The sequence below is a fragment of the Aquarana catesbeiana genome, linkage group LG01, assembly GCF_042186555.1.
Source record: "Aquarana catesbeiana isolate 2022-GZ linkage group LG01, ASM4218655v1, whole genome shotgun sequence".
Taxonomy (NCBI): domain Eukaryota; kingdom Metazoa; phylum Chordata; class Amphibia; order Anura; family Ranidae; genus Aquarana; species Aquarana catesbeiana.
Window position 1 is genome coordinate 765,948,697 of NC_133324.1, and position 21,398 is coordinate 765,970,094.

The 21,398-nt window shown below is 41.7% G+C and overlaps 1 protein-coding gene across 2 annotated transcripts in view; it reads right to left on the reverse strand.

The window, feature by feature from the left end:
- The window catches only part of LOC141113183 (probable ATP-dependent RNA helicase DDX60), a 340,633-nt gene that overhangs the window by 186,368 nt on the left and 132,867 nt on the right, over positions 1-21,398 (reverse strand). The window contains exons 14-18 of one of the 2 annotated variants that reach the window (XM_073606131.1): positions 19,786-20,038; positions 14,008-14,174; positions 11,959-12,108; positions 11,412-11,561; positions 7,560-7,679 (exon numbers count right to left, since the gene is read on the reverse strand). In XM_073606131.1, the coding sequence (XP_073462232.1) occupies positions 7,560-7,679; positions 11,412-11,561; positions 11,959-12,108; positions 14,008-14,174; positions 19,786-20,038 (840 nt within the window). Of the gene's footprint in view, positions 1-7,559; positions 7,680-11,411; positions 11,562-11,958; positions 12,109-14,007; positions 14,178-19,785; positions 20,039-21,398 lie in introns of both variants that reach the window. The other variant, XM_073606122.1, reaches the window with a different exon arrangement.

Sequence of the window (21,398 nt, forward strand, 5' to 3'; positions counted from 1 at the left end):
TTCTCCCGCTCTACAAGACTCTGGTCCGCCCGCACCTGGAGTATGCTGTCCAGTTCTGGGCACCAGTCCTCAGGAGGGACGTACTGGAAATGGAGCGAGTACAAAGAAGGGCAACAAAGCTAATAAAGGGTCTGGAGGATCTTAGTTATGAGGAAAGGTTGCGAGCACTGAACTTATTCTCTCTGGAGAAGAGACGCTTGAGAGGGGATATGATTTCAATTTACAAATACTGTATTGGTGACCCCACAATAGGGATAAAACTTTTTCGCAGAAGAGAGTTTAATAAGACTCGTGGCCACTCATTACAATTAGAAGAAAAGAGGTTTAACCTTAAACTACGTAGAGGGTTCTTTACTGTAAGAGCGGCAAGGATGTGGAATTCCCTTCCACAGGCGGTGGTCTCAGCGGGGAGCATTGATAGCTTCAAGAAACTATTAGATAATCACCTGAATGACCGCAATATACAGGGATATGTAATGTAATACTGACACATAATCACACACATAGGTTGGACTTGATGGACTTGTGTCTTTTTTCAACCTCACCTACTATGTAATATGCTCTGCTTCAGTATGTTACAGTACATGTTGGCATTCATGGTTCCCTCAATGAACTGTAGCTCCCCAGTGCCTGCAGCACTCATGCAGCCCCAGACCATGAACACTCCCACCACCATGCTTGACTGTAGGCAAGACACGCTTGTCTTTGTACTCCTCACCTGGTTGCCGCCACACACGCTTGACACATCTGAACCAGTAATCCATGTCCTTCATCTGCTTGTCTTCAGCAAACTGTTTGCGAGCTTTCCTTTGCATCATCTTTAGAAGAGGCTTCCTTCTGGGACAACAGCCATACAGACCAATTTGATGCAGTGTGCGGCGTATGGTCTGAGCACTGACAGGCTGACCCCCCACCCCTTCAACCTTTGCAGCAATGCTGGCAGCACTCATACGTCTATTTCCTAAAGACAACCTCTGGATATAACGCTGAGCACGTGCACTCAACTTCTTTGGTCGACCATGGCGAGGCCTGTTCTGAATGGAACCTGTCTTGTTAAACCGCTGTATGGTCTTGGCCATCGTGCTGCAGCTCAGTTTCAGGGTCTTGGCAATCTTCATATAGCCTAGGCCATCTTTATGTAGAGCAACAATTCTTTTTTTTAGATCCTCAGAGAGTTCTTTGCCATGAGGTGCCAGGCTGAACTTCCAGTGACCAGTATGAGAGAGTGAGAGTGATAACACCAAATTTAACACACCTGCTCCCCATTCACACTTGAGACCTTGTAACACTAACGAGTCACATGACACTGGAGAGAGAAAATGGGCTAATTAGGCCCAATTTGGACATTTTCACCTAGGGGTGTACTCACTTTTGTTGCCAGTGGTTTAGACATTAATGGCTGTGTGTTGTTATTTTGAGGAGACAGCAAATTGACACTGTTATACAAGCTGTACACTCACTACTTTACTATTTCTTCAGTATTGTCACATGAAAAGATATAATAAAATATTTACAAAAATATTTACAAAAATGTGAGGGGTGCTTTTGGGTAGCCCCATCCTTGCCTGGTGGTTGTGGGGGTCTGTGGGTGGGGGGCTTATCGGAATCTGGAAGCCCCCTTTAACAAGGGGACCCCCAGATCCTGGCCTCCCCCCTGTGTGAAATGGTAATGGGGTAAAAGTACACCTACCATTTCACAAAAAAGTGTCAAAATGTTAAAAACGACAAAACACAGCTTGGGACAAGTCCTTTATTAAAAAATAAAAATGTTCCACAATGTCCATTCATCTTCTTTTTCTTCTGTGACCCCGCCCCCCTCTGACACCACGGGGACTTCCCCATGGCTCCCCCGTGGCGTCAGAGGGGGTGTGGTCAGCCGTTTACGTAACCGGTGGCCCCGCCCCTCTCTGATGCCACGGGGAAGCCAGAGGACAGCTCTCTCTTATATAACTGAGGGCGGGGCCACCCGGTGACATAACCGGGTGACCCTGTCCCCCTCTGATGCCAAGGGGACTTACCCATGGCTTCTCCGTGGTGTCAGAGGGGGCGGGGCCACCCGGTTACGTCACTGGGTGACCCCGCCCTCAGATATGTAAGAACTGTCACAAGTGAAGACGCGCCAGATGACGAGAGCCTCCCATGGAGGCGGATCGGTCGCAGATTTTTTTTCTTTTTCGGTCTGGGCGGCGTGATAGAAGAAGATGAATGGACATCGTGGAACATTTTTATTTTTTAATAAAGGACTTGTCCCAAGCTGTGTTTTGTCGTTTTTAACATTTTGACACTTTTTTTGTGAAATGGTAGGGGTACTTGTACCCTGTTACCATTTCACAAAGGGGGGAGGCCGGGATCTGGGGGTCCCCTTGTTAAAGGGGGCTTCCAGATTCCGATAAGCCCCCCGTCCGCAGACCCCCACAACCGCCGGGCAAGGGCTGTGGGGATGAGGCTCTTGTCCCCATCAACATGGGGACAAGGTGCTTTGGGGGGCTACCCCAAAGTACCCTCCCCGTGTTGAGAGCATACGGCCTGGTACGGTTCAGAAGGGGGGGCACTCTCTCGTCCCCCCTCTTTTCCTGTGGCCTGCAAGGTTGCGTGCTCGGATAAGGGTCTGGTATGGATTTTGGGGGGGACCCCTACGCCATTTTTAAAAAAAAATTGGCTCAGGGTTCCCCTTAATTTCCATATCAGACCCGAAGGGGCTGGTACTGATTTTAGGGAGACCCCCATGCAATTCTTTTAAAATTTTGGTTTGGGGTTCCCCTTAATATTCATACCAGACCCAGAGGGCCTGGTAATGGACTGGGGGGGGGGGGGGATCCCATGCTCTTTTTTTCAATGAGTTTTATCTATATTGCCAAGACCCAATAATTCATTACAGTCGCGATCAGTTTTGAAAAAATGAAAATGAAAATTTTTCCTTTAGAAATGTCATTTTGCTGTGGTACTGTTCTAAACACAGGAAAAATGCACCACTTTACAGGCATACTATAGACACCCCCCAGGCACAATATTTAAAGGAATATTTCATTTTTATTGTTTTACTTTAAGCATTAAAAAAATCACTGTTCCTGAAAAAAAACGTCCATTTTACAAAAAAAATTTGCATTTATACATGTCCCCTGGGGCAGGACCCAGGTCCCCAAACACTTTTTATGACAATAACTTGCATATAAGCCTTTAAAATGAGCACTTTTGATTTTTCATGTTAGTGTCCCATAGACTTTAAGGCTCCATTCACACTAGCGCGTTTTTTGATGCATTTTGCATTTTGCAGAAATGCAAGGGAATTTTTTAACATGGGTTCCTATGGAACATGTTCACATCAATGCCTTTTTGTTTCTCTGCATTTTTTAAAGGGTCGGGGACTTTTTTTCATGCAAAAAGCAGCGTTTTGCATGTAATGGATTTCAATGGACAAGCATCAAAAACGCAAGTGCACCGTTTTTGCAGCGTTTTTGATGCGTTTTTGATGCGTTTTTGCCGTTTTTTTTTTTTTAATTTTTTTAAAATTTTTTTTTTAGACTGTAAAAAAAAACTGTAAAAAAAAAAAAAAAAAAAACGCAAAACGCAAATCGCGGCAAAATCGCGGCAAAAACGCTGCTCAAAAACGTGGCAAGCATGAAAAAAAAACCTCCAAAAACGCTCAAAAGCAACATGCATAGGTGTGAATCGAGCCTAACGGTGTTCCGGCGGCTTTCGAATTTGCCCCAAACACTGCATATTGTTCGGTAAATAAATGTGGTGCTTACTAAATCAGATAAAAAAATATTATGATGTATAGCTCTCTCAGTAAACTTGTAAATAAAGTGGGATATGTAAATGTAATAAACATATACTGTGATTCCAATAGTGCAATCTAAACAATAGTATTAGCTTCAAAACTCATATAATGTTGAAATAAAGTGTATAAAATGTGCAAAATAGGTGAGGTAAACTTAATTATTCGAATTATATAATAATGATATAAAGTGCAAAAGGTGTGCAAAATAAGCAAAGTAAACTTTGTTATTTCAATAGGAATATGTGCAATCTGAGCAAAAAAAAAGATATGCAAATCACAATATAATAATTCCAGTAAAACTGTGCAAAAAAAAGTCCCATTTAAAGTGAAAGAAAATTTTAAGCATATATGGTGACATACAAAAATATCCAACGGTGCAAAAAGTTCATCCAACAAAGTGCAAGTGCCAAATCCAAGGAGATTTCACTATCCGGGGTGCGCAAAACAGTTTGTTGCCCCAGCCTCTTACCTCAAACCAATCAATAAATGACCCTTTCTGCTAGATGCTGATTCCACAACAAATGACCAACTTCCAGGATCGATTTCCAGGACATCCAGAATAATATAATACTCTCAGCGGAATATCAGTCAGCTCACTCACATGAAATAAGGGAAGAGGGGGGCTCCATAGTGTAGTATAACCAGAAATATTTAATATTAAAAATGTAGCAACTTACAGTTCCAATTCAAAACAAACAGCGTAGTATAACGTGAGGACTTCCGGTCTCGGCCGCGACCGGAAGTGACGACACACGGCTCTTTCTCTGATGAGTTGCGTCACTGTTCACATGATGGTATATTGTTCGGTGTTCTCAGAACATCCGAACAACCAAAGTTCAGCCTGAAGTTATGCTCGGGCCGAACTGTTTGCCCATCCCTAATAGCCCTCAGAAGCTAGATATACCAATTTGTACAAGAAAAACCCCAATGAAAATATAGAAAAGAAAACCATTACAAAATCACATTACATCGTTGACCATGTTTTGGGGAATTTGGAATTGACATATCACACCATAATATTCAAGTCCAAAGTTTATTCCAGTTATATTATTGTATGCAAAGCCAACAAAATTTGGGGGCTATAATCTTGCTCCCTTCCTCAGGGCTTACAATGGTAAAACAGTGTATATGGACTCAACTATCAGGATGTAGGTGGGTGTTATTTAAAGGTTAAGAATTGTTCAGTACCCCTCAGCAGCAGGTGGCTCAAGTAGCCAGTCCACTCAGCATCTCTCAGCAGCTAATTTTTGTATTCCCAGTTGAAGGAGGCAGAGTTACAGTGAGTTAAACACTTTGGCTTTGCAAACAATCTATCATTGGAATAAACTGGTCTTTGGGACTTGAATATTTTAGTGTTCTACAATTTTAAATATACTTATCACAAAATCAGTTGAATGTGGAAGCTCTTTGGTATGCATAATCTTCCAGCCCAATATTCAGATTCTTTATATTTACACCATTGGCACACTATTGGATGACAACAATAATATAAAATTAACATAAAAAGAAACCAGCATGTTATTGTCAGGGTACCAATAGTAAGAGGACTCTAGAACCCAGCATCTGTCAGGGCAGGAGAAGGGCCCTAGGAGCCAGCATCTCCGCCAGCGCATCACAGGGGCCTTTACAAGGAAGCCAGCCCATGGCTGAAGAGCTGTTTGATCTTAACAACCGATGAGTCATCACTTGTCAGCAGGCTTCCCGCCAAATGTAAAAAAAAAGAATTGCCGGATAAAAAAACGAGAGAAAAGACAGCGTGGGGTCCCCCCCCCAGGTCCATACCAGGCCCTTGGGTCTAGTATGGATTTGGAGGGGACCCCCATGCCAAAATTTAAAAAAAAAATGGTGTGGGGGTCCCCCCAAAATCCATACCAGACCCTTATCCGAGCATGCAGCCCGGCAGGTCAGGAAAGGGAGGGGACGAGCGAGCGCCCCTCATGAACCATACCGGCTCTGCGCCCCCCACCCCAAAGCACCTTGCCCCCATGTTGATGCGGACCAGGGCCTCTTCCCGACAACCCTTGCCTGGTGGTTGTCAGGGTCTGCGGGCAGGGGGCTTATTGGAATCTGGAAGCCCCCTTTAACAAGGGGGCCCCAGATCCCGCCCCCCATGTGAATGAGCATGGGGTACATTGTACCCCTACCCATTCACTCAAAAAAAGTAGCGTAGTGTTAAAAAATACAGTAGACAGTTTTTGACAAGTCTTTTATTAAAAATCTTCTTCTTCTTCTCCACTTCTCCCTCCCATCTTCCTCCATCTTCTCCTGCATCTTCATCCTCCGGTCTTCTCCTTCTCCCCCTGCTTCTTCTTCCACTTTTCTCCTGTCTTCTTTGTCCGGTGTTCTTCTTCCTCTGCCGCCACTCCCGCTGATGACCCTCCTCCGATGCTGCGTCCCGCTGATCTGTTGGCGCCGATGTCCTGCATTTCTTAAATAACGATGGGGGCATGGAAATGGGATTATGTCATCTGGAGGTCATGCCCCCTTGTGACATCACGACCCAGGATGCCCCGGGCGGTGATGTCACAAGGAGGCGTGGCCTCCAGATAACGCGGTAAAAATCGCGGTAAAAATGCGTTTTGGATGCGGGTTCTTTGAATTCTATTACATGCAAAACGTTGCATTTTGCAGGAAAAAAGTCCCCGGCCCTTTCCAAAAACGCAGAGGCACAAAAATGCATTGATGTGAACATGTTCCATAGGAACCCATGTTAAAAAATTTCCCTGCATTTCTGCAAAATGCATCAAAAAACGTATTAGTGTGAATCAAGCCTAAGGAAGATATTCCGTGGCTTACCATTAAAAGCTATTCTACCCAAAAAATGAAAAGTTTAAAGGAGTTGTAAACCCTTGTGGTTTTTCACCTTAATGCATTCTATGCATTATGGTGAAAAACCTCCTGTGCTGCAGCTGCCCCCCAGAGCCCCCTTTTTCTTACCCGAGCCCGATCATTCCAGCAACCGGGACAAGCACAGCAACTCCAGCCGCTGTCTCGGGTCCTCATTGGATAGATTGACACTAGCAGGAGCCATTGGCTCACGCTGCTGTCAATCAAATCCAGTGACACGTGAGCCAGGGGCGGGGCCGAGTCCTGCTGTCTGTGTCAATGGACGCAGCAGCAGGACTCGGGAGCACGCCCGCATGAGTGCCCCTCCATGGAAAGTGGCTCCCTGTGGGGGCACTCGATGAAGAGGAGGGGCCAGGAGCACCACCGGGGGACCTTAGGAAAGGAGGATCAGGGGCCGCTCTGTGCAAAACCCTTGCACAGCGTAGGTAAGTATAACTTGTTGTTAAACAAAAAAAAAAAAAAACCTTTACAATCATTTTAAGCATAGCTCCAACTGTCCCTTATTTAAACGTAATGTTCCGCCTATGAGATCAAATCCCACTGTTCCTCATGCAGTCTCAGTTGTCCCTCTTTGTGGCTTAATGTGTACATCTCTAAACAAAATATACTATTTCACTAACAAGTGTTATGCTGCACTAAACATTTTATCCAACCTCTATAATTGTTTTTTTTTTGAAAACCCAATATAAAAGGAAAAATAGAGGTCCAAAACTTTTTTTGTTTAGCCATTTTCTGCATATTAGATCTTTGTGATCTGTGTAAATGGGGCCATGTCAGGGACATATCCTTGGCCTACAAACTGTATTGTAAAATGCGTTACTCTATCATTTCAGAAAATTGGGAGGTGTGGTTTAAGTACCACAGTGTTCATCCATATGTAATGTAGTAACTTTTTGCATTTTATTCTACAATATATACAAATGATACTAACCTGGCTGTTCAACGTATCACATCGATAATCTCTTGTGAAAACCCCACATAATGCAACTCCTTTTGGTAGATCTTTGGTGAACTGATTAATTACAGTGGCCACTACTTGATTTACAAGAGCCTAGAATGTAAAATAAACAATGTGCTTTAATTCTGTAGGTCAATTATTTTTAAATTTGTCAAATATTTTAGTGTACATTTTTTATAATCTGTTACATGCAAGCCATAAGCTGTGCTGCACAGGACCACACTGAAATGCCATTTTATACTGTGTATCATCCACCTTTAAAATAATCACATTTTGTTGCTTTGCAGCCTGAAATTAAGACAGACACAGTTTGTGTTTTATTCTGCTGTATTTACTCAGTTCAACTTATAACATCCAAGTAAAAGATATAACACCAACATGTCAGAAAATAAAAACAATTTCAAAAACAGAATCACTGAGTTGGAAAAATGACTCAATCAACTGTGATCAGCTGTGGTCCCTTTCAATAGCTTAGCATGAAAAGAGCTTTCCTGGAGCATTTCAATCCCTGGTAGTACAACTGAAGCAAAAAATCCACTATGGGTGGCAGGGCACTGTCAAAAAATCTCCAAGATAAAGTTGTGGACAGGCACAAGTCAGGAGATGGATACAAAAAAAATGTAAATGCTTTAGCAATGCCTAGAAGCACAGTGAAGTCTATTATTAAGAAGTGGAAGGCATCTGGTACAACACAGACCCTCCTTGGATCTGGATGTCGCTCCAAACTGGATGAAAGAGCCAGGAGGAAACTGGCCAGAGAGGCTACCAAGCGGCCTAGAGCAACTCTGAAGCAGTTGCAGGAATTTATGACAAAGTGTGGTCATTGTGTGCATGTGACAACAATATCACAAATTCACCACAAATGTGACTTGTATGGGAGCGTTGCAGGAAAAAGCCACTCCTTAAGAAAGGCCACATGCAGTCACGACTGAGCTTTGCCAAAAAGCACCTTGAAGATTCTGAGGCCACAGGAAAAAGGTGTTTTGGTCAGATGAGACTAAAATGTAATTATTTGGCATCAACAACAAACGATATGTCTGGTCGAAATCCAATACAGCTCACCATCTAAATAACACCATTCCTACAATGAAGCATGGAGGTGGTACTATCCTGCTATGGTGGTGTTTCTCTACAGCAGGGACTGGGGCACTTGTCAGGATAGAAGGAAAAATGGATGAGGCAAAATAGTGTCAAATTCTTGAGGAAAATCTGCTGCCCTCTGCCAGAAAAGTGTCAATGAGGAAGAAGGGTTACCTTCCAACATGACAATGATCCAAAGCACACAGTAAAAATGACCATACAGTGGTTGAAGGAGAAAAAGATTTCTTGCATGGCCTAGTCAGAGCCCAGACTTAAAACCCATTGAAAATCTTTGGAATGACTTGAAGACTGAAGTCCACAGTCACCATCAAATTTAACTGAACTTGAGAAGTTCTGCAAAGAAAAAAGTCTAGATGTGCGAAGTTAGTAGAGACATATCCTAACAGACTAAAAGCTGTACGTAAAGCAAAAGGGAAGGGGTCCATAAAGACATGAATGATCGAATTTGGGGTGGAGGAACTTGACTGGCCTGCACAGAGTCCTGACCTCAACCCGATAGAACACGTTTGGGGTGAATTAGAGTGGAGACAGCGAGCCAGGCATTCTCATCCACATCGGTGCCTGACCTCACAAATGCGCTTCTGGAAGAATGGTCAAACATTCCTATAGACATACTCCTAAACCATGTGTGCAGCACTCCCAGAAGAGTTGAAGCTGTTATAGCTGCAAAGGTTGGGCCAACTCAATATTGAACCCTGCAAACTAAGACATGGATGCCATTAAAGTTCATGTGCATGTAAAGGGAAGCTTCAAAATACTTTTTGGCAATATATATTATATACAGTATCTCACAAAAGTGAGAACACCCCTCACATTTTTCCACAGAGCTGGTGGATGTTAGAGACCTTGCGTTCCTCCACCTTCCGTTTGAGGATGCCCCACAGATGCTCAATAGGGTTTAGGTCTGGAGACATGCTTGGCCAGTCCATCAGCTTTACCCTCAGCTTCTTTAGCAAGGCAGTGGTAATCTTGGAGGTGTGTTTGGGGGTCATTATCATGTTGGAATACTGCCCTGCGGCCCAGTTTCAGAAGGGAGGGGATCATGCTTTGCTTCAGCATGTCACAATACATGTTGGCATTCATGGTATCCTCAATGAACTGTAGCTCCCCCGTGCACTCATGCAGCCCCAGACCATGACACTCCCACCACCATGCTTGACTGTAGGCAAGACACACTTCTCTTTGTACTCCTCACCTGGTTTCCGCCACACACGCTTGACACCATCTGAACCAAATAAATTTATCTTGGTCTAATCAGACCACAGGACATGGTTCCAGTAATCCATGTCCTTAGTCTGCTTGTCTTTAGCAAACTGTTTTTTGAGCTTTCTTGTGCATTATCTGTAGAAGAGGCTTCCTTCTGGGACGACAGGCATGCAGACCAATTTGATGCAGTGTGCAGCGTATGGTCTGAGCACTGACAGGCTGACCCCCCACCCCTTCAACCTCTGCAGCAACTTTGGCAGCATTCATACGTCTATTTCCCAAAGACAACCTCTGGATATGACGTTGAGCACGTGCACTCAACTTCTTTGGTCGACCATGGCGAGGCCTGTTCTGAGTGGAATCTGTCCTGTTAAACCGCTGTATGGTCTTGGCCACCGTGCTGTAGCTCAGTTTCAGGGTCTTGGCAATCTTCTTATAGCCTATGCCATCTTTACGTAAAGCAACAATTCTTTTTTTCAGATCCTCAGAAGGTTATTTGCCATGAGGTGCTATGTTGAACTTCCAGTGACCAGTATGAGAGAGTGAGAGCGATAACACCAAATTTAACACACCTGCTCCCCATTCACACCTGAGACCTTGTAACGCTAATGAGTCACATGACACCGGGGAGGGAAAATGGCTAATTGGGCCCTATTTGGACATTTTAACTTAGGGGTGTACTCACTTTTGTTGTCAGCAGTTTAGACATCAATGGCTGTGTGTTGAGTTATTTTGAGGGGACAGCAAATTTACACTGTTATACAAGCTGTACACTCACTACTTTACATTGTAGCAAAGTGTCATTTCTTCAGTGTTGTCACATGAAAAGATATAATAAAATATTTACAAAAATGTGAGGGGTGTACTCACTTTTGTGAGATACTGTATCAGTAATTAAAAAGCAATCCTGCCCCATGTCAGTGCAAATTAATATCAGCTGGTTTTGTCTCAACTGATGGCCTATAAAAAGGTGTCTTATTACCAAGGTGTCACACAAGAAACATCTCATGATCGGTAAAAGCAAAGAGCTCTCTCAAGACCTTTGCAATCTTATTGTTGCAAAACATACTGATGGCACTGGTTACAGAAGGATTACTAAGATTCTGAATGTTCCAGTGAGCACCGTTGGGGCCATAATTTAGAAAGAACATCATTTCACCATAAACCAAGCACGACCTGATGCTCCTCACAAGATTTCTGACAGTGGAGTGAAAAGAATTTTCAGAAGAGTTGTCCAAGAGCCAAGGACCACTTGTGGAGAGCTTCAGAAAGAAATGGAATTAGCAGGTATAATTGTTTAAAATAAAACAATAAGTAATGCACTCAACCATCATGGCCTGTATGCATGCTCACCACGCAAGACCCCATTGCTGAAGAAAAAGCATGTTGAAGCTAGTTTAAAGATTGCCGCACAACATTTAGACAAACCTGTGAAATACTGGAAGAATGGTGGCATCCACCTGTGGTTGTTTATATAGACTTCTTTTTGACAGGTTTCCTTTAAGTGCCAAACCTTACCTTAGTAGGAGCAACATAGACCACAACTCCATCGTTGCTTTCAGTCAACACTTTCTCCATGCAGTAGTAAGAGGCATAGGTTTTTCCTGAAGAGGTGGGAGCCACTATTACAGCAGATTCATTATTGTCCACCACATCAAGGAGTTCCCTCTGAGCCAAGAAAATAATATCAACAGTTGCCTCTCTAATTCAGCTAAATATACTTTTGCAGTAGTCTTTTACTAGTGTAATAGCCACACACAGATTCCTAAAGTGCAATAAGTTTGTATGTAAGACAATATTTTGCCCTCAAAAATGATGTTGATCCTGTCTGGAGTTGCAGAAGATTGCTAACCATTGAGATAACAAAGGTCACATTTTCACTTGCTTTGAAACCCTGAAAAATATGAACTCCGATGCTTTACTTTTGGAAGCAAATCTGGCAATCTGAGGACCCCAAATACAGATGAAAAGAACATTCTGCTCTGAATCATTTCTACTCTAAATATTTAAACAAACAAATGAAATTAGAGTGTTTTAGCTGTTTAGCAGGATATTTCAAACCTACCTGCCAAGTATCTGGTATAAAATGCTGAATCCTTGGATCTGGATCTGTTCTCTCATCTTTCTTTAAATATGGACCCATATACTGCATCTGGAAACGAGATGACCCAACTCCAACTGCATACTTACTCTCTTTATTTTCAGACCTGGTTACCTGAAATTGCAACCCCGATGTACATAAAAAACACATAATTTTTTATCTACTATTTCCACTATTTAGGGAAAAGCCATATACCCGAAAAAGGCTACCCTTATGCAGTTTTCGAAAGACACATCAGGTTTGATTTATTAAAGGAGCAGAGGCTGTTCATGTTGAAATGTGTATGTTCACTTCACAACATAAATCATAGTAAATAATGTAAAGCTGTGTTTACTTTGAACATTCAATCACTTGCAGGGGAATTTAAAGAAAAATGATTTTTACTAGCAAGAGATTGTTTAATCTTAAAGTGAATGTAAATATTGCACAGAGCAGTCCTTTACCTCCTCTGGTATCCTCTGCCAGCACTCTTGACCCCTTCTTCTTATGAGTGCCCCCTCAGCAAGCCGTGTTCTAAGAGGGGACCTGTGCAGGTGCACTCTCGAGCCATGCTGTGTGCATTCATAGACACACACAGCTCGGCCACACCTCCCGCTGCTCTCAGTGTCTCCCATGAAAATAGGAACAGCCAGGGAAAGCTCTGGATCAATGAGGGGAGCCAGGTAAGTGTTTAGGGATGTGGGGGAGGGGAAACAGGTAGTGGGCGTTTTTACCTTAAAAAAAGCTTAGGCGTTAGAACATCTTTAAGTCAATGAAGCTTCATCTTATTTACTAAGCTAAGTGAACATTTTCTATTCCTTTAGTGAATCACCTGGTGTAAATTTATATTATGTACTTTTAAGCAGAACTAAAAAGTTAAATAAAGTTTGTCAAATATGATTTTAAATTTGTGTGCTGTAACATAATAATATTTTTTTAACTTAAGTGGAACTTTAAGCAGGAACAAAATATTTGTCAAACAGGCAGGACTTTAATGCAGAAGAGACATGCTATGTACAAATTTCGGACATGCCGAGATGAATGCACACCTGTGCGTGCGCAGAAGTGATGCCATCTCAGAGGGCCAAAGAAAGTAGGCAAGGATCAGTACCGGAAGCCGGTCTGGATGAAGAGGACCACAGCCAGCAGGGAGCTCTAGGACACTGTAGTGCTGGAGAGAATCTGGATATAGCTCTGCTTTAAGCACCTGTGTCAATGGGCTTTTATTTATGTCAAAACTACTTTTCTACCGATACAAGTCTATGAGAATACAAAAGGCAGGTCAGAAGGATCTCAAAATGAAATCAAAAGCAAGCTCATTGACACAGCACCAAGCTTGCTGACACTGGCCCTAAATTAAGGAGGCATATGATCTTTGTATTAATAAAAAAATAAATAATTAAGTGCATGTAGTAAATTTGATGCAAGATTGTATACTAAAAGTATATTCCAAAAGACAGGTAAACATTCTTTATACCTGTTAAAAAAAAAGAGTTTTGGCCTCCATATAAAGATTCTTTGCAATAAAAACAAAAAAAAAAACAAAAAAAATATGTAGGATAGACTTCCACAGGAGCTAGTTCTAGTCAGTCTCTGTAGATCACTTCAAAGTAGTCAGTCAGTCTCTGTAGATCACTTCAAAGTATAATATCTCATGATTATCTGATTGCCTTAAAGGATCAGAAAAGATCTTCTCTATTTTACTTTCCTTGTACTAGAACTTGCATTTTCAAAATGAAAATCTGATGAAAACCATGATTATGGCCCAAACTAAGATAACTGTATTAAACTGTATTACTACTTTATCTACTACTTTATCTTTAGATAAACAAATTTAAAAATACGAATAACAATTCACTGAGTTTCTTTCAGTAATGACAGAACCATTATAGCTGAATTTCAGAGCCATTAAGACAGTTTCTACCCAGAAAGGAAGCCCACCCATGTCACTACACAGTGAAGCAGAGAACAACTTTTTTTTTAATAAAGTGGAAAACCTATTTACATCTTAACTTGCATAGGACAATTAGTTACCTGTAGGTAATGCAGTTGTTCGGCTAAGTTTTCAAATCCTAAGTGAATAAGAAAAGGAGACACCTTTTTTTGCTCTTCCCTTTGTGACATATCCTGGTTATCATTAACAATTGCCTGTATTAGCTTCATAATTTCCACAACAATTCTCTGATCTCTTGTTTCTTTATCTGCTGCAAATAAGTGAAAAAACAAAACAAAAAAACATAGTATTAAAAAAATAACCATAGTATTATACAACCCCTGGCAAAAAGTATAAAATTACCACCCTTGGAAAATGTTCATTCAATTGTTTAATTGTGTAGAATAAAAACTAATTACAGACATGCCTCAAAACTATTTTCATTTAACATTCTAACCTTTTGGCTTTAAGAAACAGTTAAAAAAAAGAAAGAAAACGGTAGTCAGTTGCAACTCTTTTTGCAGATCAAGCAGAAGAAAAAGATTTGGAATCACTCAATTCTGAGGAAAATATTATGGAATCATCACGTACTTTGCAGTTCTAAAACAAATATCTGCATCAGATTACATCCTAAAAAATGAAGTCATCATCACCAAACATCCTTTCAATTAGATGGAATAAGAAAAGAGTCCAAAATCTCAATATAAACGTGTGCATTTATTGAAGATTTAAAGACTGTCCTCTCTCCCGTACCTTCACCTGGCAACCCCATTTGATCAATGATTGTGGACATTTGCATGTTTTCTTCAGGCTTCATACATCTCATTGGAACGGCACCAAACAAAAGTTCTAGCATCCTTGCCCTGGATTGGTGATCCATCGCTGAATATCACTTTCATCCAGTCCTCCACAGTCCATGAGTGCTTTTCTTTAGCCCGCTATAACCTTGTTTTTTTCTGTTTAGGTGTTAATGCTGGTTTTCGTCAGTACAAATCAAATGGGAAGTTTGTTAAAGGAAAGCGTACTGGTAGACCAAGGAAGACATCAAAGCGTCAAGTTAGAAAACTTAAAGCAATATGTCTTGAAAACAGAAAATGCACAACAAAACAAATGATGAAGAAATGGCCAGAAACTGGAGTCAATGTATGTGACCGCACTGTAATGCCCCGTACACACGGTCGGATTTTCCGATGGAAAATGTCCGATCGGAGCGTGTGGTCGGAAATTCCGACCGTGTGTGGGCTCCATCGGACATTTTCCATCGGATATTCCGACACACAAAGTTGGAGAGCAGGAGATAAAATTTTCCGACAACAAAATCCGTTGTTGGAAATTCCGATCGTGTGTACACAAATCCGACGGACAAAGTGCCACGCATGCTCAGAATAAATAAAGAGATGAAAGCTATTGGCCACTGCCCCGTTTATAGTCCCGACGTACGTGTTTTACGTCACCGCGTTTAGAACGATCGGATTTTCCGACAACTTTCTGTGACCGTGTGTAGACAAGACAAGTTTGAGCCAACATCCGTCGGAAAAAATCCTAGGATTTTGTTGTCGGAATGTCCGAACAAAGTCCGACCGTGTGTACGCCCTATAAGACATTGCCTAAAGGAATTGGGATCTACATACAGAAAAGCCAAACGAAAACCATCATTAACACCTAAACAGAAAAAGACAAGGTTACAGTGGACTAAAGAAACACAATCATGTACTGTGGATGACTGGATGAAAGTGATATTCAGTCATCCACAGTACATGACTGGATGACTGAATATTAAATCTGCATTGGGTAGGGTGATGATGCTAGAACTTTTGTTTGGTGCCGTTCCAATGAGATTTATGCAGACGACTGTCTGAAGAAAACATGCTAGATTTGATTGTAGCCGTATTAGTGCAATTGTGACAGAGAAAATTGAATACTGTCCATGATACTTTTTTTATTTGCACTAACATACAATTTTTTAGGACAAGCTTTCGGGGTATGTCCCCTTCTTCAAGGTCCAAGCAGTACTGCTTGGACCTTGAAGAAGAGGACATACCCTGAAAGCTTGTCCTGAAAAATTGTATGTTAGTGCAAATAAAAAAAGTATCACGGCAGTACTCAATTTTCTCTGAAGAAAACATGCAAATTTCATTGATGATATGGGGTTGCATGTCAGATAAAGGTCATTAAAACTTCTATAAATGCACAAGTTTATATTGATATTTTGGACACTTTTCTTATTCCATCAATTGAAAGGATGTTTGGTGATGATGACAGCATTTTTCAGGATGTAATCTGATGCAGATATTTGTTTTAGAACTGCAAAAGTACATAGTGATTCCATATTTTCCTCAGAATTGAGTGATTCCATATTTCTTTCCTCTGCTTGATTTGAAAACACAGATGCAACTGACTCCAATTTTCTTTCTTTTTTATTTTTTGAAGTGTTTCTTATAGTCAGAAGGTTGGAATGTTAAACGAAAATAGTTTTGAGGCATGTCTGTGATTAGTTTTTCACACAAGTAAACAATTGAATGATCATTTTCCAAGAGTGGTGATTCCATACTTTTTGCCAGGGATTGTATAATATCATTTCATTAAAACTGTTGTCCATGTGTCTTGTACAGAAGACATTAGAACTGTTTTGATACCTAAATAGAAAAATAGGAGGTCAGCCTTTGTAACACAGCATTGCAGAGGTGCACTAAGAATTTTAGAAGCTAAAATCAAAGTGTGAAAAAAGTTCCCCCCATACCCCTAAAGCCTCGTACACAAAATGAGAATATCAAATTAATGATCATCCATTTTTTATTTTTTTTGCATGCTAGTCTCATATTGAAAATGAAGTTACCCAAGTTACGAAAATTCTCGTAGGACAGAATACAACTTTGGAACTGATGTAATGTGTTGTATTGTATTGTAACGTATTCTTTTGTTTCCAAGCATACGTGGTCTTGTTCTTCCAATTTTTTGGGGATGAAAACTGTACGGATTAAACTTAACTTAAATCTGGTATCATATAAGAAAAATAATCGCATTTGTCCCTTATAATTTCAGATGAACTGACGTAATCAGGTCGAAAGCGGTATTTGTCGTTCGATTTTCTGATCGTGTGTACTAGGCTTAACCTTATCCCGATACTTATGCCGCGTACACACGGCCGGACTTTACGACATACTTGGTTCGGCGGACCGGAGTCCGCCGGACAATTCGATCGTGTGTGGGTTTTTTTCCCCAAAAGTTAGACGGACCTAGAAATAAAACATGTTTCAAATCTTTTCGACGGACTCGAGTACGGTCGAAAAGTCTGCTCGTCTATATGCTAGTCCGACGGACAAAAAACGACGCTAGGGCAGCTATTGGCTATGAACTTCCTTGTTTTAGTCCAGTCGTACGTCATCATGTACGAATCCGTCGGACTTTGGTTGATCGTGTGTAGGCAAGTCCGTTCATTCGGAAAGTCCGTCAAAAAGTCCGCAGGACAAAGTCTGCTGTAAAGTCCGCTCGTTTGTACGCGGCATCACACTTGAAGTGTTAGTTCAACTTTACAGAAAAAATGCCAAGGTAACCTAACATTGGACACCCTACCCACCCCTGGTCCCCACTGTACTTACCTCTGGGGTTATGGAGCTGTTAGCATCCCCACAGCCAGTCTAGCTGTCTGGGGATTTGAAACTCCTGCTGTTCTCGCCCTTCTCTGGCAGCACTTCCAGGACATACCAGATAGATTCCACTTAGCAGCGCATCACATTTTAAGTATCGTGAAGGCATATGGGGGGTGGAGGCTGAAATAACCCTTTAACGTCCATTTAGCTAAGCACTAAAGCTTAACCTAACGCCTTGATTGACTTTTGGCTAGATTGACACTGTACTGGTACATTTTATGAGCATGTGTTGACCCAGGATATGTCAGGTCTTAACATGTACTGTGTTAGACTAGTCCATTCATTTTAAAGGGCTGCCTAATGCACCCAAAAGATGTATCTCTATGACTTAACTCTTTTGGGTGAAACGTGTTGGAAATGGTCCCAGGGCAGGGATTGTCCTTGAAATGTTCATGGTTGTTCTATACCAAAAACGTCATGGTTATATGTACTGCAAGTGTTGGCTTGAGCACTTCCAAAATGTGAGATTAATTGACAAGCTAGGCAGAGACTGGCTGGGTAGCTGCTATATCAATCAGGACACATATACCTCCCTGTCCTGGGGGTCAGACTGCAGTCAGAAAGCAAGAGAGATTACAGTACGTTGTGATTAGAACCACACAGAGTTGTAGATCAGCTTTGCTGCTCAACTTGGACAATCCCTATGTGTTCTTTATTTATCTTTATTACAGTTTAGTAAATTCAGTCATTTCATCAGTTGACCTCCAGGTATATAATCGGGCACTGCCCGAGGGCCTGGGGACACTAGGGGGCTCCATGAGAGACCCCTTATATCTATCGGTTAATAAACATCACACAGTGTTGACCTTGCAGTCAGTGCAGCCAATCATACGGCTCAGGGAGGGGAGGCAGGACCAGGAGACCAGTGGAAGGGGCGATCCCTCTGCTATCTCTCCCTCCCCTCTTGGCCGCTCATTCTATTCCTACTCCCAGCGCTTCTCCCCCGGGCTCAGATCTGGCACCGCCCCCCCATCGGTCTCTGTTTAGCTCAGTGTCCTGCTATCCCCATTCAGCTCGTCTCATAAAGATGGTGGTCACTCCCAGTTGTTCCTGGCTCCTCCCCGCTGGAGGTGTGTCCTCCCCCCAGCAGCACAATGGACCCCATCTCTCGTCTTCCTCCTCCTCTCCAGGGAAGAATACCAGGAATGTGAGCACCAATAAGCTCCACCAGGATATGCCCTTCCTTTCCAGTGCTCAGGATCGTCCTCCACCCGGGGTGCAGCACTGAGACTAGGGAAGGACCAGAAGCTGCTCCATGCTGTCAAAGCTGAAGACCTAGGCATGGTGCAGAATCTGCTGCAGAGGCCCAAGGGGGACAAAACCAGTGAGTACATCCACCAACTGATTTACCTGCCCACTATGATGATAATGGGTTTAATGCGAATACTCATTAGACAATACATTTATACGGGGGGGAGGGATCAGGACAGGCTGGGGGCAGAGGCAAACTGACCGATCAAGCACTGCTTTTTCTTTTGCACTTTTTTTAACAGCATTTACATTTTAATTGTTTTCATAGAAACAAATAATTTTTGTATGATAGATGAATTATTTTATGCAACAGATTGAATGTATTTCACACATGTACAGTAAGGGATTAGGTTAATAGCAGTGGGTTCACTATCACCAGATTGTGGGATTATAGATTTGCGCTGCTTGCTTCTTTTTTTCTTGCCAAAAATGGAGACTTGTATATCTCTGACTATAGACTTGCAGGGCTCTTGCTATAGACCTGCAGGGCTCTTGCTGAGACTTGCAGGGCTCTTGCTATAGACTTGCAGGTCTCCTGCTATAGACATGCCGGGCTCTTGCTATAGACTTGCCACTGCAAATTTGTTACAAATTGGAAAAGTGTCAATTAGAACTTGTGCTTCAAGTGCTCTGCAAGTGTACAACTTACCAGGGAAGATGTGCAGCAAGTTCACAAGACTTACAATTCAATACTGCCACAAATGTGTGTCAAGTTATCCTTGCTATCTGGGTATTTCCCATTGTGTGGGTGTGGCTTGAGTGTGGGGACACAGGGGGACACAGGGGGCCCCATGATCTCCTATTGCCCCGGGGCCCCATTAGTTGTCAGTCCACCCCTGTAAACAATGATATTAAAACAAATGTTTTTCACTTTTACACCTACTGAATTACACAACTGTCAGCATATCTTATGAATTCCCATTGTGTTCAAAAACTGTATGGAAAACAAGAAAACATAATAACAGTAATAATGCTTACTGTTAGCTTTACAGTGGTTAACCCACAGTGCGAAACATGTTTCAAGAGCATGAAACTGTGCCTGAAGTTTTATAGTTTTTGTCTGCAATGAGCTGATAAACTGCTCTGCTTGTCTCATCCCACAGAAGATGTCACTCCTTATTTCTCCAGCAAGGGATGAAGCTTTGGCTTTCCACTTTTCAATTTCCTTCTTCTCTTCCAGGGTTCTGGTCTTCTTCAGATTTTCTTCAATTATTTGGTCTTTTTTGCTCATCTAAGAATACAATTTGGATTATTATTTACTCGCAGATACATACTTGAACAAATTAAAGACCAGGCCTTTTTCTGACTCTTCTCTCATACATGTACATGTTCTCGATCTGACATTTGCAGTGATACCTTACATGTGTGGTGCAACTGCTGTTTACGTACCAACGCAGGACTGACGCGTGGGTTCACTTTTGCGAGCGAGTATGGGGGAGCTTTAAAAAAAAGTTTAAATGTTTTTTTATTTTTTATTTTTTTACAATGTACCTTAATTTATTTTTTTTATAACTTTTATTGTTATCACAAGGAATGTAAACATCCCTTGTGATACCAATAGGCAGTGACAGGTTCTCAGATCCCAGATCTCACTTCTGCCCTTAACAGCTTTGGATCATACCAAGATTGGTATGATCTGATGCTTTTCTCAAACCAGTAATAACCATTTTGTTTACATCCATCGAAACTGGGAGTGATGAAATACTCATCATTTCCAGTTTCAGACCATAGAAACGATCAGGGCCATTCCGGTCATCAATCAGCTCTATGGTCAGCTGGCGGAACTGCTGAATGCAGTCCTGGGTTCCCCGGTGAGGCGGGAGAGCCCAGGAAGGTGGTGGAAGGCAGCGAAAGGGGGGGAGGCCCTCCTCCCATCGCTTGTCAAAGCACTCCCACCGCTTGTCAAAGTAATCAAGCTATCTAGATATTAGGATAGCTTTTAATTGAAAGTGCTCCGCCAGACGAAAAAAGTAGTACCTGCTGTAAGCATCATACCAGTATCACTACCGAAAGTCCCGTGATGTACGGGTACATTGCAGGGTGGAGAGTGGCTAAACATTCATGTTTTTATTTTTACCGTAATTAGAATATAATATTGTTTTCAGGAGACCACAGTAAAATGCTAGCACAACTTCTGTAAAAACGTCTATTTTTATAGGGCTTCCACAGAAGATCTAATATATATTTATAGAAAACAATAATGGAAGAGAAAATCATCTGACTCTTATGCAGCTTACTGTGTAACAAATAAATGTTATTAAATATATATCTATATAGAATATACACACAAACACAAGTTAAAAAAGATATTCCTGCTAAAACCCAAGATATTCCTAAAATGGTCTTCAAAACACATAAATACATCCTACAGTATAAATGAATGAATCAAAAAACTTTTACCAAATATACAAATAAGCATGTAATAATCATATAACAACAGTGGTGGTACTCTCTCAGAATAGCAGAAGTTTCTTCAAAGGCTCTGTGAGTAAAATGGTTTATCCTACAATCACTAGGATACCTGTACAGTAGCATATTAACAATATTCTGAATAATCCACTTCTTCCGCTGACAAATTAGAGTGGTATATC